Genomic DNA, 21244 nt, shown 5'->3' with positions numbered 1-21244 from the left:
ACACAGCACTTACACTGATGATTGGCTGAGAGAAATTTATGATCTAATGATTGTGGGGGCTGTCTTGTTAGACTTCAGTGCAGCTATTGACATTATCGATCATAGTCTGCTGCTGGAAAAACTGATGTGTTATGGCTTTACACCCCCTGCTATAATGTGGATAAAGAGTTACTTGTCTAACAGAACACAGAGGGTGTTCTTTAATGGAAGCCTCTCAAACATAACTCAGGTAGAATCAGGAATTCCCCAGGGTAGCTGTTTAGGCCCCTTGCTTTTTTACATTTTACTAACGACATGCCACTGACTTTGAGTAAAGCCAGATTTTATATGTATGTGGATGACTCAACACTATACACGACAGCTAATACAGCGACTGAAATGACTGTAACACTCAATAAAGAGCTGCAGTTAGTTTCAGAGTGGGTGGCAAGGAATAAGTTAGCCCTAAATATTTCTAAAACTAAAAGCATTGTATTTGGAACAAAACACTCACTAAACCCTAAACATCAACTAAATATTGTAATAAATACATGTGGAAATTGACCAAGTTGAGATGACTAAACTGCTTGGAGTAACACTAGATTGTAAACTGTCATGGTCAAAACATATTGATGCAGTAGTAGCCAAGATGGGGAGAAGTCTGTCTATAATAAAGCGATGTTCTGCCTTCTTAACAACACTATCAACAAGGCAGGTCCTATAGGCCCTAGTTTTGTCGCACCGTGACAACTGTTCAGTCGTGTGGTCAGGTGCCATAAAAAAGACTTAGGAAAATTGCAATTGGCTCAAAACAGGGCAGCACGGCCCTTGGATGTACACAGAGAGCTAACATTAATAATATGCATGTCAATCTCTTCTGGCTGAAAGTGGAGGAGAGATTGACTTCATCACTACTTTTATTTATTAGAGGTATTGACATGTTGAATGCACCGAACTGTCTGTCTAAACTACTGGCACACAGCTCGGACACCCATGCATACCCCATAAGACATGCCACAAGAGGTCTCTTCACAGTCCCCAAGTCAGGGGAACAGATTATGGGAGGCACACAGTACTACATAGAGCCATGACTACATGGAACTCTATTCCACATCAAGTAACTGATGCAAGCAGTAAAATTTGATTTAAAAAAACAGATAAAAAAACCACCTTATGGAACAGCAGGTACTGTGAAGAAACAAATATCGGCACACACACACGATAACATTCGCACTATATATACACACAGATTTAGTATTGTAGATACAGTTGAGGTCGGAAGTTTACATACACCTTAGCCAAATACATTTAAACTCAGTTTTTCACAATTCCTGACATTTAAACCTAGTAAAACTTCCCTGTCTTAGGTCAGTTAGAATCACCACTTTATTTTAAGAATGTGAAATGTCAGAATAATAGAAGAGAGAATGATTTATTCAGCTTTGATTTCTTTCATCACATTCCCAGTGGGTCAGAAGTTTACATACACTCAATTAGTATTTGGTAGGATTGACTTTAAATTGTTTAACTTGGGTCAAACATTTTGGGTGGCGTTCCACAAGCTTCCCACAAAAAGTTGGAGGAATTTTGGCCCATTCCTCCTGACAGAGCTGGTGTAACTGAGTCAGGTTTGTAGGCCTCCTTGCTCGCACACACGTTCAGTTCTGTCCACAAACTTTCTATCGGATTGAGGTCAGGACTTTGTGATGGCCACTCCAATACTTTAACTTTGTTGTCCTTAAGCCATTTCGCCACAACTTTGGAAGTATGCTTGGGGTCATTGTCCATTTGGAAGACCCATTTGCGACCAAGCTTTAACTTCCTGACTGATGTCTTGAGATGTTGCTTCAATATATCCACATAATTTTACCTCCTCATGATGCCATCTATTTTGTGAAGTGCACCAGTCCCTCCTGTAGTAAAGCACCCACACAACATGATGCTGCCACCCCCGTGCTTCACAGTTGAGATGGTGTTCTTCGGCCTCCAAGCCTCCCCCTTTTTCCTCCAAACATAACGATGGTCATTATGGCCAAACAGTTCCATTTTTGTTTCATCAGATCAGAGGACATTTCTCCAAAAAGTATGATCTTTGTCCCCATATGCAGTTGCAAACCGTAGTCTGACTTATTTATGGCAGTTTTGGAGCAGTGGCTTCTTCCTTGCTGAGCGGCCTTTCAGGTTATGTCGATATAGGACTCGTTTTACTGTGGATATAGATACTTTTGTACTTGTTTCCTCCAGCATCTTCACAAGGTCCTTTGCTGTTGTTCTGATTGATTTGCACTTTTCGCACCAAAGTACGTTCATCTCTAGGAGACCGAACGCGTCTCCTTCCTGAGCGGTATGACGGCTGCGTGGTCTCATGGTGTTTATACTTGCGTACTATTGTTTGTACAGATGAACGTGGTACCTTCAAGCGTTTGGAAATTGCTCCCAAGGATGAACCAGACTTGTGGAGGTCTACAATTTTTTCTTTGAGGACTTGGCTGATTTCTTTTGATTTTCCCATGATGTCAAGCAAAGAGGCACTGAGTTTGAAGGTAGGCCTTGAAATACATCCAAAGGTACACCTCCAATTGACTCAAATGATGTCAATTAGCCTATCAGAAGCTTCTAAAGCCAAGACATCATTTTCTGGAATTTTCCAAGCTGTTTAAAGGCACAGTCAACTTAGTGTATGTAAACTTCTGACCCACTGGAATTGTGATACACTCAATTATAAGTTAAATAATCTGTCTGTAAACAATTGTTGGAAAAATTACTTGTGTCATGCATAAAGTAGATGTCCTAACCGACTTGCCAAAACTATAGTTTGTTAACAAGAAATTTGTGGAATGGTTCATGACTCCAACCTGAGTGTATGTAAACTTCCGACTTCAACTGTATGTGGTAGTGGTGGAATAGGGGCCTGAGGGCAGACAGTGTGTTGTGAAATCTGTGAATGTATTGTAATGTTTTAAAATTGTATAAACTGCCTTAATTTTGCTAGACCCCAGGAAGAGCAGCTAATTGCAGCAGCTAATTGGCATCCATAATAAATACAAACCTATCTAGCTGACTAGCTAAAGCCAACTTCATACAATTGCTAGGTGGCTAATATTACAGAGAAACAAAAAAACATTAGTATTTTATTTATTCATCAATAAAGAAATCAATAGGCTACATAGCTTGATCAAATTAATTTACAAACATACCTCCTGCAAGTCCTGCCCATCACCGGCAGCTAAAATCAATTAAAACGCTGTCTGTGTGTCACTCGACACTCTCTCTCTTGTCCTCCACTGATGATACTGTCTGCATGCACTGACTAGAGTATATAGCATCCTGCCTAGCATATCTTTGTTCCATGGTGCACCTTGGAAGGAACCACTTACTAGGGAAAATGGGGGGGGGGGGGGGGGGGTTGTACTCTTTGCTTGGTCCAGTCAGTGTGCCCCCTCTGCAAAATACAGCTGACAGATATTTTTATGAACAGTTATTTAATTTTTTTTATTTATTAATTTAACACCTGAAAATGTTAAAACAGGACAAATCTGAGGGGGCATGTGCCTAAGGTAGGTAATTCAATTATGCAATGTGTGTTTGTTTTGTTTGTGTGGTTGTTTGTTAACAACAAGATTAAGTTCCCCATGTGGAAGTTATCTAGTCTGATATTGCATTTTATGCACTGACTTGCCTAATTAAATAAAGGTTACTGTATATCTGCTTCCTTCATTCCTTGATATTATGAAATGAAAGGTTTCTTTGGAATAAACAATCCTGGGTGTTTTCACCAGATCTTCATAATAACTGGAGAAATGAATGGAAACTCTAACTGACTTTCGTTTGTATGTTTTTGTGGCTTCATGTCGTAGAAAATGTGATGTAAGAACTCATAAGCACACACACACACAAAGTTATCATTACTGTTTATGCCCCCATCTCCCGTCGCTCATTCCCTTCTCTCTCCTCTCCCTCCAACTCCTTCTCTCCTCTCTCTACTCTTCCAGACAGTGCTGGTTACACCCTGACCCCATCGACACACAAGTCAAACCCTGGCTCTACCTGGTCCTGTCACTCCTGGGTTTCCTAGCCAACGGCCTGACCCTGCGTGAATTCAGGAGGTCGGAGAGGACCCCTACCGTCATACTGACCCTCAACATGGTGACCTCTGACCTCTTGCTGTGCACCAGCTTTCTGTTCCGGGTGGTTTACTACCGGAGGGGTCACATCTGGTCTGGAGAGGACAAGGTGTGTCAGGCCGCCATGCTAACCATGATAGCAGTCTTCTACGTCAACCTCTACTGTAACATAATGCTGCTTCTCTGGACCAGTGTGACGCGCTATGCCACCGTGGTACGGATGCCTACAACAACAAGTCTTCAAACTTAAATGGATTGATTTTGAATGAGGTTGTTTAATTTTTTTTTTTAATAATACGTTTCTCAATTAACCACTCAATTGTGCTCTCAAATCTTTCCCTGGTTGTAGGTGCGGCCCTGCCCTGCTGTCCTCGTGCCCTTCACTAGGCCCAGAGAATGCTGGGTACTCTGCATCATCACCTGGGTAACTGTGGTAACGGTGGTGAGTGCCAATGTGGTACTTCAGTTCGGACAAGGAAAAGGAGGACACAGCTGCTTTGACATGTTGGAGAATCAACACAGAGAAGCGTTAAACTACCAACACTGCCTGGGGGTGGCCCTGTTTTTTGTGATTCTCATCCTTATTCTGGTCAGCTATGGGGGATTAGTGTTGCATCTGCAGAAGGTCAGGGGGTCCAAGAACACAAACACCAGTGAAGGAGGGGCAAGGGAGGGGCGGGAGGTGAGTACGGGGGTGACCGCAGGGGATAGGAGGGTGAGTTGTGGGGTGGAAGAGGGGTGTGGGGTGAGTTTAGGGGAGAGGGAGGGCAGGGGGGAGAACATACAGGGTGTAGACTTGGAGGTGCATTCAGGGGCAGGAGAGAGGCAGAGGATGAAGAGTGGTAGTCTGAGAGTACGAAGGAAGATCCTAGCTGTGGTTGTGGTGTTTGTGGCATGTTTCCTTCCCTACCATGTCCAGCGTGCAGTGACCCTGCTCTCACCACATGGGGGAGACTGTGAGAAGTTGAGAACACAATGGAAGGCGAAGAATGCAACTATAACCATAGCAGCTCTGAGCTGCATTGTACATCCCTTACTCCATCTGGCCTTGCGCCACCTGCCCTGCTGCAGAAGACTACAGTAAAAGATAGACCGAACCCACCCACCCACTCACTGCTGTGGGCAACTGTAAGAGGCCTAGCTGGTTGAGAGAATGCCAAGAGTGTGCAAAGCTGTCATCAAGGCATAGGGTGGCTACTTTGAAGAATCTAAAATCTAAAATATATTTTGATTTGTTTAACACTTTTTTGGTTACTACATGATTCTATATGTGTTATTTCATAGTTTTGATGTCTTAAGTATTCTACAATGTAGAAAATAGTAAAAATAAAGAAAAACCATTGAATGAGTAGGTGTGTCCAAACCTTTGACTGGTACTGTCTGGTACTGGTACTGCACACAGTGCATTCGGAAAGTATTCAGACCCCTTGACTTATTTTGTTACGTTACAGATTTATTCTAAAATGTATGAAATTAAATGTTTTTCCTCATCAATCTACACTCAATACCCCACAAGGACAAAGCAAAAACAGATTTTTAAAATGTTTAGCAAATTTATATAAAATAAAATGAATTCCTTATTTACATTAAGATCCTTTGCTATGAGACTCGAAATTGAGTTCAGATGCATCCTGTTTCCATTGATCATCCTTGAGATGTTTCTACAACTTGATTGGAGTACACCTGTGTTAAAATCAATTGATTGGACATGATTTGGAAAGGCACACACTTGTCTATATAAGGTCCCACAGTTGACAGTGCATGTCAGAGCAAAAACCAAGCCATGAAGTTGAAGGAATTGTCCATAGAGCTCCGAGACAGGATTGTGTCGAGGCACAGATCTGGGGAAGGGTACTTAAAAAATTATTCAGCATTGAAGGTCACCAAGAACACCGTGACCTCCATCATCCTTAAATGGAAGAAGTTTGGAACCACTAAGACTCTTCCTAGAACTGGCCGCCCGGCCAAACTGAGCAATCGTGGGAGAATGGCCTTGGTCAGGGAGGTGACAAGAAGCAGATGCCAGGAAAACGCTACCTGCCCGAATGAATAGTGGCAACTGTAAAGTTTGGTGGAGGAGGAATAATTGTCTGGGACTGTTTTTCATGGTTCGAGCTAGGCCCCTTAATTCCAGGGAAGGGAAATATTAACTCTACAGCATAAATTACATTCTAGGCCATTCTGTGCGTCCAACTTGGTGGCAACAGTTTTGGGAAGGCCCTTTCCTGCTTCAGCATGACGATGCCCTCGTGCACAAAGCGAGGTCCGTACAGAAATGGTTTGTCGAAATCGTGTGGAAGAACTTGACAGGCCTACACAGAGCCCTGACCTAAACCCCATCGAACACCTTTGGGATGAATTGGAATGCCGACTGTGAACCAGGCCTAATCGCCCAACGTCTGTGCCCGACCTCATTAATGCTCATGGCTGAATGGAAGAAAGTCCCCACAGCAATCTATTATCTTAGTGATACAAGAAGTGGCACTGTGTTTATAGCCATATTACTTATCTTGTCTAGCTACGGTGCAACATTCGTATATAATACTTCCGGTCTCTGTTAGTTTCCCCCTCCTCCCCCTACACACTTCGTCCTCCCCTCCCAAGCTTCGTCCGCCCCTCCCTCTACGACCCTCCTCTTCCCCACAGGTCTCCTGGTCAATGCTCTCTCTCACTGGGTGTTCCTGAGGTGTATCCCGACCCAGACTTCAACCCACGTCTACCTGTCCCACCTGGGCCTGTCCAACTTACTCTTCTCCCTCACCACCCCTTTCCTGGCCAACTACTGCTCACAGGTACATCCATTTTTTACTGACATTTGGATTGATTCTTATTTTTCTCATCTCATCAAAGGGGATTGGTCATATATGTGACAAGACATGAAAATAATAATACTCTTAAAATGTATTTAAAGAAAAAAAAAGCTCCAAACGATCCCTCGTCAATTCCTTCCCAGAGTCTGGTCTGCCTAGTCCTCCACGGGGTCACACTTGTCCAGAATATCAATATCTACGTTAGCGTCTTAATCCTGACCTGGGTGCCGCTCACCCGCTTCGCCACCCTCATCTAGCACACCCATGCCAGCCGCCTCAGCACCTGCCCCAGCCCCTGCGCCGACCCTGCTTCCCCACGCCTTCTTCACCAGACTGAGGAGGGTGGGCTTCACCAAGGCCGTGTGCGCCGGGTGGTGGTGCTGGTCAGAGTACCCGTGGCAGTTTACTATTTAGTGAGAGAGACAGAGGTGGGGGGAGGGGGCGAGGATGGAGGGAGAAGAGGAGGGGAATATGCTACAGTGTGGCGGTGGAGGTGCGGGGCAGCCTGTCGATGGGGACGATGGTGGCGGCCATCGTGATCTTCTTTGTGTGTTTCCTGCTGGTGCTGACTTTGTACGTGGCCAAGCATATGGAGGTCGCGGCGGTGCACCATCGTCAACGACTCCCAGAGGCTGCTGGGAAAAGTGTTCCGGAACATTGTAGTGATCCAGTTGGGAGTTCTGTTTGTTTTGGTTTTCATTTTTACAAATGAAGTAGACTTCAATTCCCTGATGTAGTTGTTTAGTTTATAACTGGTTTTATCCGGGGGTTTTACCTCTCATCTAAACCCTTTTCTCCTTTCCTCCATTCAGGTGGTTCTGATAGTGTGCCTGCTGCCTCATCACGTTCATCTTTATCTCTATGGTCCAGCACCAGCACAAAGTTGACCCAGCCACCACCGCCCCCAGGGGGCCCTGCCATCCTCTCTCTGCCATCATCTCCCAGAGGCAACCTCGCAAGGCTGCAGGCCCAGACGGCATTCCCAGGCGCGTCCTCAGAGCATGTGCAGACCAGCTGGCTGGTGTGTTTAAGGACATATTCAATCAATCCTTATCCCAGTCTGCTGTTCCCACATGCTTCAAGAGGGCCACCATTGTTCCTGTTCCCAAGAAAGCTAAGGTAACTGAGCTAAACGATTACCGCCCCGTAGCACTCACTTCCGTCATCATGAAGTGCTTTGAGAGACTAGTCAAGGACCATATCACCTCCACCCTACCTGACACCCTAGACCCACTCCAATTTGCTTACCGACCCAATAGATCCACAGACGACGCAATCGCAACCACACTGCACACTGCCCTAACCCATCTGGACAAGAGGAATACCTATGTGAGAATGCTGTTCATCGACTACAGCTCAGCATTTAACACCATAGTACTATCCAAACTCGTCATCAAGCTCGAGACCCTGGGTCTCGACCTCGCCCTGTGCAACTGGGTCCTGGACTTCCTGACGGGCCGCCCCCAGGTGGTGAGGGTAGGTAACAACATCTCCACCCCACTGATCCTCAACACTGGGGCCCCACAAGGGTGCGTTCTGAGCCCTCTCCTGTACTCCCTGTTCACCCACGACTGCGTGGCCATGCACGCCTCCAACTCAATCATCAAGTTTGCGGACGACACTACAGTGGTAGGCTTGATTACCAACAACGACGAGACGGCCTACAGGGAGGAGGTGAGGGCCCTCGGAGTGTGGTGTCAGGAAAATAACCTCACACTCAACGTCAACAAAACAAAGGAGATGATTGTGGACTTCAGGAAACAGCAGATAGAGCACCCCCCTATCCACATCGACGGGACAGTAGTGGAGAAGGTGGAAAGTTTTAAGTTCCTCGGTGTACACATCACGGACAAACTGAATTGGTCCACCCACACAGACAGCGTTGTGAAGAAGGCGCAGCAGCGCCTCTTCAACCTCAGGAGGCTGAAGAAATTCGGCTTGTCACCAAAAGCACTCATAAACTTCTACAGATGCACAATCGATGCACAATCGATGCACAAATGCACTACAGATGCACAATCGTATCACTGCCTGGTACGGCAACTGCTCCGCCCGCAACCGTAAGGCTCTCCAGAGGGTAGTGAGGTCTGCACAACGCATCACCGGGGGCAAACTACCTGCCCTCCAGGACACCTACACCACCCGATGTCACAGGAAGGCCATAAAGATCATCAAGGACAACAACCACCCGAGCCACTGCCTGTTCACCCCGCTATCATCCAGAAGGCGAGGTCAGTACAGGTGCATCAAAGCAGGGACCGAGAGACTGAAAAACAGCTTCTATCTCAAGGCCATCAGACTGTTAAACAGCCACCACTAACATTTAGTGGCCGCTGCCAACATACTGACTCAACTCCAGCCATTTTAATAATGGGAATTGATGGAAATTATGTAAAAATGTATCACTAGCCACTTTAAACAATGCCACTTAATATAATGTTTACATACCCTACATTACTCATCTCATATGTATATGTATATACTGTACTCTATCATCTACTGCATCTTGCCATCTTTATGTAATACATGTATCACTAGCCACTTTAAACTATGCCACTTTATGTTTATATACCCTACATTACTCATCTCATATGTATATACTGTACTCTATACCATCTACTGCATCTTGCCTATGCCGTTCTGTACCATCACTCATTCATATATCTTTATGTACATATTCTTTATCCCTTTACACTTGTGTGTATAAGGTAGTAGTTGTGGAATTGTTAGGTTAGATTACTTGTTGGTTATTACTGCATTGTCGGAACTAGAAGCACAAGCATTTCGCTACACTCGCATTAACATCTGCTAACCATGTGTATGTGACAAATACAATTTGATTTGATTTGATTTGATCTTTTATCCTTTAAATGAAAGGTGCACTACGCAGCATTTTCAATAGACTATTAGATAACTATAGGCAATATTAGTCAATTTTTTTTTCGGTTCAAGAGCACTTCCAGAAGCAAATCATGTTTTGTGGAGTTAAGTTATCATCAGTCATGGGTATACACGAAGGAAAGTTTGAAGCCGTCAAACATCGAAACAGTATGCTGATTTTTGATTCAGGTCAAGAACTTCCTGCTTCGTCTCGCTGTGCTGCGGAGTTCCACCGACTCGTAAATGTATTTCCTGTTGGAAAAGACCCACCCACAGAAGCCCAGAAAACAATCATCAGGCAGGCCTACCATGCAGGCCACCACCAGAGTCAATCTGCATTGTGGGAGGTTGGAGGTGACTGTGTCATAAGGGTCAGGGGCCATGGAAAGAGTCACCCAGGGGGAACTGGAGTCTGGGCAATGCTCTGTAAAGACTTCTTACATTGACCACTTTCATCACTTCATGAGAATTGAGTCCAATGTTTTTACCATGTGCTGTTGTTTTTTCTTTCCTACTTTATTCAAAGAGCACCTTGTATATTTATGAGGGAGAATAAATGTGTAACTGATACTGTAAGGCCCAACGCAGGAGATGAGAAGCAGGTACAGGGAGTGAAACATATAATACAGACGGACATGCAGCGGAACAGGAACAGCGTCTGGACATGAACACGACACGACAAACAAAGCCATTACAGGGTACAACCCAGAGGAGCAGACATGTATGCAGGGGCAATCAACAAAGTGAGGGAGTCCAGGTGAGCACAGCTGCGCATACTGATGATAACAGGTGCGTGCGTATGATGATGGGTAGCCTGGCGCCCTCGAGTGCCAGAGTGGGTGAGAGGGAGCAGGCGTGACAGTACCCCCCGCTCTAGGAGCGCCACCCGGCGTCCCACCGGTGCGAGCAGGAAGGGCCAGCTGAGGCGTGACAGCCTGACGAACCCGCTGCGGCGTAGAAGCCCCATGGGCCGGCAGGGAACAACCCAGAGGAGCAGACATATATGCAGGGGCAATCAACAAAGTGAGGGAGTCCAATGAGCACAGCTGCGCATACTGATGATAACAGGTGCGTATGATGACGGGTAGCCTGGCGCCCTCGAGTGCCAGGGAGGGGGAGCAGGAGTGACTTATACAGTATTTGGTGTGCTTGTGTAATACATATGTATAAATGTGTATTATAAATCTTATAGGTGTAAAGCGGTGTGTGTTTAATCCTGCAGGATGTGTGTGTGTGTATTGTTCTGTGAAGTGTGGGTCTTGCAGATGGCTGTCCCCTGGGAGGACTAGACAAAGGCAGACAGGCGAGAGAATCTGCCACATTCCACTGTACACACACACACACACACACACACACACACACACACACACACACACACACACACACACACACACACACACACACACACACACACACACACACACACACACACACACACACACACACACACACACACACACACACACAGAGAGAGAAAGAGAGATCGAGAGAGAGGATGAGAGGAGGGGAGGAAAAAAGCCCCACTGGTATTGCCCAGAGGCAGCAATTATTGCTAACCTACACTAGCTTCAGCAGAAGACTTTTGCCTTCAATCTTTAACCTGTACCCTTTATGCAGAGTGCACACTGTTTGTATTTCCTTGTCTGAATATAATAGTCAAAGTGCTACCTTTTCAAACAACAATAATCATGTCTCTGAGTTTATGCTAAAAAGAGTGACTACCACATTTACATTTGATATTTGAGTCATTTAGCAGACACTTCTGTATATCCAGAGCTACTTACAGAATGTGTACAGTTGCACGCGTGAGTGTGTATGTGTGTGCATACAAGCGTGTGATTTTTTTTTAAATACTAAAGTGTCCATCAGTCAAGCATATACACTTTCACACATATTAAGCTCAATTAGGGTAACCAACACAGCATTTTAATCAAAGGCATTTATTTTGGCTCCACTTTAAACCTGATTTATCCTGGCTGTTTATAGCAGATTAGTGCTGTAATTCACAATATCTCTACCATGGCTCACACTCATTAACTATGCCAGTGGTCCATGGGAGAGAGAGAGGGAGAGAGAGGGGAGAGAGAGAGAGAATGTGTGTGTGCGCGCTAGGGCTGGGCGGTATACCGTATTTTACTATATACCGGTACTGATGCACGGACCGGTTTGGGTTTTTACTTTACCTTCTATAACAGTGTTTGGTTTGTTAAATGTGATACGCCGTGTGTAACGTCCATTTGTATAGTTTACTCTGCTTCTTGAGTCATCCCTCTCCGCTCTCTCTCTCTCTCCACGCCGCTTTCCACACAGACCTAGTCCCACCCCGTGTCACTCAAGGAGCGCATTTGTTGTTGCTTGACCACGAGACACTTGCGTTCAGTCTGCATGGAAAATGCAGCACATGCAATAATGTTGATAACAACGATGTTGTTTCCACTTTAAATCCACAAGCGTTCTATAATTACAATATTAGTTTGTTTCTTGCATCTGCAAACAGCTAGTTTGTATTTTCTTAGCAAGTTAAGCTAAATCGTGTTAGCCACTAATGCTAATCGCTAGTTAGCTGGCTAGCTAAGGTAACCAACATAGCATTGTGTAACTAGCTAGCTAACTAGCTAATAAAAGTACTGAGTCGGAGCAAACGTAGCTAGCTAATCAAATCAAAGTTTATTTGTCACGTGCGCCGAATACAACAGGTGTAGTAGACCTTACAGTGAAATGCTTACTTACAGGCTCTAACTAATAGTGCAAAAAAGGTATTAGGTGAACAATAGGTAGGTAAAGAAATAAAACAACAGTAAAAAGACAGGCTATATACAGTAGCGAGGCTACAAAAGGACCCCGGTTAGTCAGGCTGATTGAGGTAGTATGTACATGAAGATATGGTTAAAGTGACTATGCATATATGATGAACAGAGTAGCAGTAGCGTAAAAGGGGTTGGCGGGTGGTGGGTGGGACACAATGCAGATAGCCCGGTTAGTCAATGTGCGGGGGCACTGATTGGTCGGCCCAATTGAGGTAGTATGTGCATGAATGTATAGTTAAAGTGACTATGCATATATGATAAACAGAGTAGCAGCAGCGTAAAAAGAGGGGGGGGGGGGGCTTAATACAGCCTGATACCAGTGCTGGTGGAGGCCTAAATCAGAGGAGGAATAGGTGAAGCATGAATATGTTGGCTACATGAATAAAGGTTTAATGTAGCCAAAGATTATAGGGTCCCCTAGGAAACACTGAACATCACTTTGGTTCTTACCCTGTCACAATAACTCGTCCATGTAATTTTCATTCGTTGTCATGTCAAACAACACCGTATTCAAAGTGCCCACTATTAACTAGAGAATTAGAATAAACATTATATTGCCATGATTCCAAAAGTTCACCCAAGTGTTTTGATCTAAATCGCAATTGCAACATTTGGTTAAAAATAAGGCCTAGTATTTTTGCCCATATCGTGGCAGTGTGGAAATGATCTCAAACGAGTGCAGGAAATGCAGAAACTGATGGAAATGCAGGAAATTATTTTAGGTTGAAGTTGAATTGAACAGTATAAAACAATCAGAATGGAGAAAGACCCATTGAAATAATGTAGAATATATGTGATACCACCCTAGGGTCACACACTACTCATAAAGCAAATGTAGAACTTGAATACCGTCAAATACTGTCAAAAAATGTTAAAATATAATATGATATTTTGGCCATATCGCCCAGCCCTAGTGTGCGCCACTACAGTGACTGTTGCCCATTTTCAGAGCTGGATTGTCTATATCCAAATGCCAGGAACCCTTGGTTCCCATTACATGATAGTTATCAGTAGACACACCCCATTCCACTCAGTCATAAACAACATTAATCATACTTTTAAGAAGCTTCTGTGACCACTAACACACATAGACCTGAGAGGGTCAATGTCACTCTACCAGCTAATGTATACAGTAGGAAAAGGAAAAGCCTATTAAGATCACTCTGCTAGTGCTGCCGCTTTCGTCCCTCCCTCGTTCTCTTTCGTCCCTCCCTCATTCTCTTTCGTCCCTCCCTCATTCTCTTTCGTCCCTCCCTCATTCTCTTTCGTCCCTCCCTCATTCTCTTTCGTCCCTCCCTCATTCTCTTTCGTCCCTCCCTCATTCTCTTTCGTCCCTCCCTCATTCTCTTTCGTCCCTCCCTCATTCTCTTTCGTCCCTCCATCTCTCTCGCGGTCTCTTACTTCTCTCCATTCATATGGAGAATGTGACATTTCCTCCACATTGAGCTATCAGCCGTTACAGATAAGACCCATCTCTCTTCAATCCACTGTCTGGTTGTTTATCAGAGTGTAGACAGGACAAACACACAGGCTGCCATTAGTCCCACTGGCCCCTCTTACAGCCTAGTGAATAGAAAGAACATCACTTTCGGAAGCAGCAAACATTCACTTCTCTCTGTTGCTACAGTTTGAAGAGTAGAGTTCAGTTTTGTTATGTATTTCATGCCCAGCTCTTGCAAATAATTGTGTGTGTGGTGCTTGTGTGTGAGAAAGAGAGCATGTGGTTGCTTGTGTGAGTGTGTGTGTGTGTATCAACAGAGCTCTTCTGCCTACCACTGTATTGCTGATCCAGTAATTACCTGTATAGTCTATGTCTCAGTGGCTCACTGCCCACAGTGCTGACACCACACATAGCGAGGTGAAGGCTTTGTTATGTGTGTGCGTGTGTTTGGTCTTTGTTAGGCGATAACACGACACACACAAAAAACACAAACCAGAGACAACATACAGTTACAGCTTCGACAATAAACTATTCAGTTCAGTGGACATAGCGAGTATGCAGTATTTGAAGGGAAAGATACAGTGCTTGCCATGGAACAATGCATATGGCTTGTTTCTGCATTACTCTACAACAAATAGAGCTTGCCAGCTTGTAGTCCTAAAACCCGGAGTTACCTCTGGTTTGTTCAGCCATCCCTATGGGGAAAATGATTGTGGAAATTATAGGGTTTTGGGATAAACGCTGAAAATCAGGCCTGAAACACAGGCTTAGGAGATCTAATAAGTTTTGTTCTATGAGATAATATCAGTTAATTAACATGAGCCTTTTTGTGCTTTTTTAAATTACATAAATGCTTCAAAATTCACAAAAAAAATTATGCTAGCTGATGAAGATTATCTCATAGAACAAAACATATAAGATTTCCTAAGCCTGTGTTTACCATAGACCTTATTTCAGTGTTTCATCAAAAATGGCATTCATTTCTCTATAGACTTTGTCCAACGAACCATGGCGGAGTTTGTGCCTACAAAAAAGATGCCGTTACTATTTCTCTCTATAGCCTAGAGTGCACACGGAACGCAGACGTAGCTACTGTTTGATTGCAAGAGATACAATGCTTTCAGAAAGTATTCATACCCCTTAACTTATTCCACATTTTGTTACAACCCAAATTCAAAACACATAATGACAAAGTGAAAACAAATTTACTTAAATATTCACACCCGAGTCAATACATATTAGAATCACCTTTGGCAGCGATCAATTACAGCTGTGAGTCTTTCTGGGTAAATCTCTAAGAGCTTTGCACACCTGGATTGAATTTTACATTTTTTTCAAGCTCTGTCAAGTTGGTTGTTGATCATTGCTAGACAGTCATTTTCAAGTCTTGCCATAGATTTTCAAGACGATTTAAGTCAAAACAGTAACTATACCACTCAGGAACATTCAATGCCGTGTTGGTAAGCATTTCCTGCTAAATTTGGCCTCATGTTTTAGGTTATTGCCCTGCTGAAAGGGGAATTTATCTCCCAGTGTCTGCTGGAAAGCAGACAGAACAAGGTTTTCCTCTAGGATTTTGCCTGTGATTAACTCTATGACAAGCATACCCATAACATGATGCAGCCCCCACCATGCTTGAACATATGAAGAGTGGTACTCAGTGATGTGTTGGATTTGCCCCAAACTTAAAGCTTTGTATTCAGGACAGTTAATTTCTTAGCATAATTTTTTGCAGTTTTACTTTAGTGCCTTATTGCAAAAAGGATGCATCTTTATTTTTTATTCTGTACAGGCTTCCTTCTTTTCACTCTGTCATTTAGGTATTGTTGTCACGTTCTGACCTTTATTTTCCTTTGTTTTTTCTTTAGTTAGTATGGTCAGGGCGTGAGTTGGGGTGGGCAGTCTATGTTATGTGTTTCTATGTTTAGGGTTGTCATTTGGCCTGATATGGTTCTCAATCAGAGGCAGGTGTTTTGCATTGTCTCTGATTGGGAACCATATTTAGGTTGCCTGTTTTCACTGTTGGTTTGTGGGTGTTTGTTTGTCTCTTCAGACGAAGAGGAGGAAATCAGCCGTTACAATTGTGGAGTAGCTACAATGTTGTTGATCCATAATCAGTTTTCTCCTATCACAGCCATTAAAATCTGTAACTGTTTAAAAGTCACCATTGGGCTCATGGTGAAATCCCTGAGCCGTTTCCTTACTCTCCGGCAACTAAGTTAGGAAGGATGCCTGTATTTTTGTAGTGACTGGGTGTATTGATACACCATCCAAAATGTAATTAATAACTTCACCATGCTCAAAGGGATATTCAATGTATGCTTTAAAAAAATAGTTTTATCTACCAATAGTTGACCTTCTTTGCGAGGCATTGGAAAACCTCCCTCCCCAGTGTTTGAAATTCATTGCTTGACCGAGGGAACTTACAGATAATTGTGTGGGGTACAGAGATGAGGTAGTCATTCAAAAATCATGTTAAACACTATTATTGCACAAGGAGTGAGTCCATGCAACTTATTACGTGACTTGTTAAGCACATTTCTACACCTGAACTTATTTAGGCTTGCCATAACAAAAGGGTTGAATACTTATTGACGCAAGACATTTCAGCTTTTCATGTTTTATTAATTTGTAAAAATTTCGAAAAACACAATTCCACTGTGAGATTTTGGGGTATTATGTGTAGGCCAGTGACACAAAATCTTAAATGTAATCCATTTTAAATTCAGGCTGCAACACAACAAAATGCATAAACAGTCAAGGGGTGTGAATACTTTCTGAAGACACTGTGTCTGATAATGTTTTTTGACCATTCCACAATAAATAGTTCCTAAGGTGTTCCTACAGTAAGGCATCCCTCCATCTACAGCACCTACCTGAAACAGATAGACATTTATCTGAGTAGGTCTACAAGTGTTAATAGTCTGTAGTCTAGTCCATTATCACAAGGTTATCAATCTGACATTCCAAACTGCCCTATTATCTCTGCTTCCAGAACTAGAATGAAAACATCAACATTCCGGATTCTCTCCACAAAATTCACATTCCCATCATTTTGTCAACATTCCTTTTCAGAATGCCTTATTCTTCGCAATCAGGAATGTGACAGCTCGTCTGTGGTTCCAATCTCTCACTCGCGCACACGCACACACACAGCGTGATGAGTAGAAGGGGTTATTGTGAATAATAGGAGATAAAAAGAGAGGCTCTGTTATTTACGCTTCTTGGGATTGAAATTAATTCAATGACTTTTGACTTTCACACATGGGGGACACACGATACACTGAGGCACACAGGCTGCTCCCTATTCAACAAGGACAGCGTTGCCATGCAACCCGTGTGTGTGACCCCTGTTGAGTTAACCTTTAATCAGAGAGTAAGCTACATATGATAAAGTAAGAGCTACTCGATACCAATCTCCACCAATGAGAAACCAGACATAGGCCTAGGTCTCTGATCTGTGCTCTTCCGGCATTAATCACAACCCATAGCCATTGAGCCAAAAGCTGGGTCACCCTCAAAACATAGTTACAAACCAAGAAATGTATGTTAATAACATATCTGAGCATCTTCATGCAGAGTGGGTACTGACATAGCTGACTAACTATGCTGTGATCTTGTAAACCCCAACGTTTTATCAGTGCTGATATATAAATGGCCAATGTGTGATAGCGAACAGTGTTTGTCAAGCTCTTTAACAGAGATTGAGAGAGAGAGAGAGAGGAGGAAGGAGAGAGAGGGAGATAGAAGGGGGGATCTATATCTGTACCCAGCAGTGTCTGGTGTGAAAACTGTCAGCAGTATTTTAACAGCCAGTGCTTTATATTCAGAACAGAGCTATTTTCGTCTCACTCTGTCTGTGCCTGCTGAGAAAAAAACGTCTTTCTCTGAAAGGGATATACACCGAGTATACAAAACATTAATAACACTTTCTATTCCATGAATTAGACTGACCAGGTGAATCCAGGTGAAATCTATGATCCGTTATCGATGTGACTTGTTAAATCCACTTCAAATCATAGTGGATGAAGGGGAGGAGACAGGTTAAAGAAGGAATTAAAGCCTTGAGACATGGATTGTGTATGTGCGCCATTCAGAGGATGAACGGGCAAGACAAAATATCTAAGTGCCTTTGAACGGGGTATGGTAGGTGCCAGACGCACTGGTTTGTGTCAAGAACTGCAACGCTGCTGGGTTTTTCACGCACAACAGTTTCCCGGGTGTATCAAGAACGTTCCACCACCCAAAGGACATCCAGCCAACATGACAACTGTGGGAACCATTGGAGTCAACATGGGCCAGCATCCCTGTGGAATGCTTTATACACCTTGTAAAGGTGGGTGCAACTCAATATTAGGAAGGTGTTCCTAATGTTTTGTATACTCAGTGTATACGATAAGACTGTTTGGGGTTTCAAACATAACTACACCAGCTTCAACTCAGGAAGCTCGTACAACAACTACACACTACTTATAGTTATTGCAATTTATCTCCAAAGATAAAATGTCTGACATTGACTCATGGTTATGAAGCAATATAGTCAAGGTTGGAAAGTTTATCATCTAACCATTGCCAGGACAACAATAACAACACCTCCACCATATCATCAGCTCACATGAGACGTAAAGGAAGCTGTGGTTTTTAGCAGCTACATTTCAACCCTAATAAAACAACTGCGTCTTCAAGTTCTCACCCAGGGTGCCAGCTAGCTGCCTGGTTTCTCACAGCTTCCATCCTGACCAGATAACACCATTAACGAGCCTGATCAATCTAACACTTTTATTTATTTCTGTAATAACAGGAATATTGTCACAGAAGGTTTTTTATGAAATACAGAAACAACTAACTGTATGAAACAGTAGCGATACTGGCAATAGCATGCTGTGAGGGTAGGAACTGCACGGGTGTTTTTGGCTTAGGTATATATGCTTTAAGTCTCCAGGAGTAGAGTTGAAAATCCCTGAAAAATAAATTAATCTGCCCAGCACATCACAGACCCAGAACAAGGCCGTCAGACAGACAGAAGGCAAAATATCGAGAAGACAAGAAGCACAACTTATCACTTATTCATTGTTCAGACAGACAGACAGATTTAAAAGTCTGGGCCAAGATGGGAAAACAGATAGAATTCCCTCCTTAGCTGTTGTAGTCTGGGTCATGATGGCTGAGGAGAGGACTGGGGTGAGCTGAGCACTGTCAGTAAAATCAGAGTAAGTTCCCAACTCAGAGTAAACACACACACTATCAAAGAGACACTCTGGCCTACCTTCACGTCTCGATGGATGACGTTGTTGTCATGGCAATATCGTAGTGCCTCTAGGATCTGTCTCATGTAGTGACTGGAGAGGGATAGAGAGCAATAAAACACCATGACTGTTGATTCGATACAACATTGTTGTAATCAGTGGTGTATAGTACTTAAAGTAAGTAAAAATACTTCAAAGTTTTACTTAAGTTGTTTTTTGGGGTATCTGTAATTTACTATTCATATTTTGAACAAGTTTTACTTTTACTCCACTACCTTCCTAAAGAAAATAATGTACTTTCTACTCCATACATTTTCCCTGTCACCCAAAAGTACTCGTTACATTTTGAATGCTTAGCAGGACAGGAAACTGGTCCAATTCACACACTTATCAAGAGAACATCCCTGGTCATCCCTACTACCTCTGATCTGGCGGACTCACTAAACATAAATGCTTCGTTTGTAAATTATGTCTGAGTGTTGGAGAGTGCCCCTGGCTATCTGTAAATTGAAAAACAAGAAATTGTGCCGTTAATATAAGGAATATGAAATTACTTATACTTTTGATACTTAAGTATATTTAAAAACATCATTTTTTGACTTTTACTCAAGTAGAATTTTACTGGGTGACTTTCACTTTAGTCATTTTCTATTAAGGTATCTTTACTTCTAATCAAGTATGAAAATTGGGTACTTTTCCCACCCCTGGTTGTCATGTCAGCACTGTAATAGCAACAAGTGGATACTGTTGTTTTTGGTATCGTGTGTGTTTTTCTATTCTTCTCTGAATTTCTTTTTCACTAGTGTTGTGTTTTGAAATGCTGAATGCCACATCGAAGTATGGCCTTGAGGGGAGGAACTCTTCAAGCAGAGAATAATGGGAAGTGGTCTTACCTGGCCACTGCTTCACTGTACACAAAGCCAGCATCTGCCCTCTTCACGATCTCAAAACACAGGTCTGCTCCATCCATACTGTAGGAGAGCGAGAGAGGCCGAGGGAGAGGGAGATACAGGGGGAAGGAGAGGGAGGGAGAGAGAGAGCGAGAGAGGGGAAGAAGAGGTCAGTTTAGCATAAAGGTCAATGTAAACGTCCAGACTTCAGGAGGTGAAAAGACTATCCTTATTACAGTTTGATGTGTGTGTTACTGTCTTTACTTTATCTATCCAATACTCCATAGACACCACTGCTATGGGCCGGTTTGAAAGCTGTGTGTCTGTCGCATGTGTTTGTGGGTCTGCATATTTGTGTGTGATAAAGCTATGGAAGTTACTCAAAATGAAACTTGTTCGTTTTTAATCGAATCCTTTGACGCACATGAGAGAGATGTGAAACAGGAAATTTCTGATTTCTGATTTCACGTAAAGGAATTTGTCATGGTGTGTGTTCGTGCACACGTATGTGTGTGTCTGTGGAGTCTTCAGGGACCTAAGGGGAGGTTCCTCTGGTGTGGAATCTTTGTCTTATCTCTGCCTCTTCATATTCCACATTGGTTGTGCTTTCTTTTTTTCGTTCTCTCGTTCTCATTTTTCAGCATACACTGTCTCTTCTTCTACAGCCCAGCCTCTCTCACTAGGGCTGGGTGGTATCCAGATGTTCATGCTGTCATACTGTTTCTGTACCATACCGGGGTATACGGTATTAGCGGAAGTGCCCACAAGGGGTGCTATTTAAAACAAACTGCACAAGACAATTTAGGCAACAGGGATCTTGATCCAGGAGGGGATTGAATGTCTCTGCTGTAACCAAGAAGCTTAATCTTGACATCTAGCCGCTTAGCTAGCAAGTTAGCAAACCAAATGCAAAGCTGGAGCCCTGAGCTGGATATAATTTATTTGACACATCTTAGATTTCTTATAGTTATACTTAACTTCTAAGAAATGGTATAACCCCCCAACCCACAATATATATATATTTTTAAACGGTATTGAAAATCATACTGTCTGAATTTTGAAATAAC

General features: G+C 43.2%; 1 protein-coding gene across 17 annotated transcripts in view; it reads right to left on the bottom strand.

Moving 5' to 3' along the window:
* Positions 1-21244, bottom strand: part of caska (calcium/calmodulin-dependent serine protein kinase a) — a 228309-nt gene that overhangs the window by 95072 nt on the left and 111993 nt on the right. For all 17 annotated transcript variants that reach the window (XM_071340850.1, XM_071340860.1, XM_071340865.1 and 14 more), the window contains exons 4-5: positions 20181-20258; positions 19308-19380 (exon numbers count right to left, since the gene is read on the bottom strand). In XM_071340850.1, the coding sequence (XP_071196951.1) occupies positions 19308-19380; positions 20181-20258 (151 nt within the window). The remainder of the gene's footprint in view (positions 1-19307; positions 19381-20180; positions 20259-21244) is intronic.

Source organism: Salvelinus alpinus, chromosome 14, assembly GCF_045679555.1.
Source record: "Salvelinus alpinus chromosome 14, SLU_Salpinus.1, whole genome shotgun sequence".
In the NCBI taxonomy this organism is placed as follows: Eukaryota; Metazoa; Chordata; class Actinopteri; order Salmoniformes; family Salmonidae; genus Salvelinus; species Salvelinus alpinus.
Note: the sequence above shows the minus strand (reverse complement) of the source record. Positions and strands in the feature narration are given on the sequence as shown.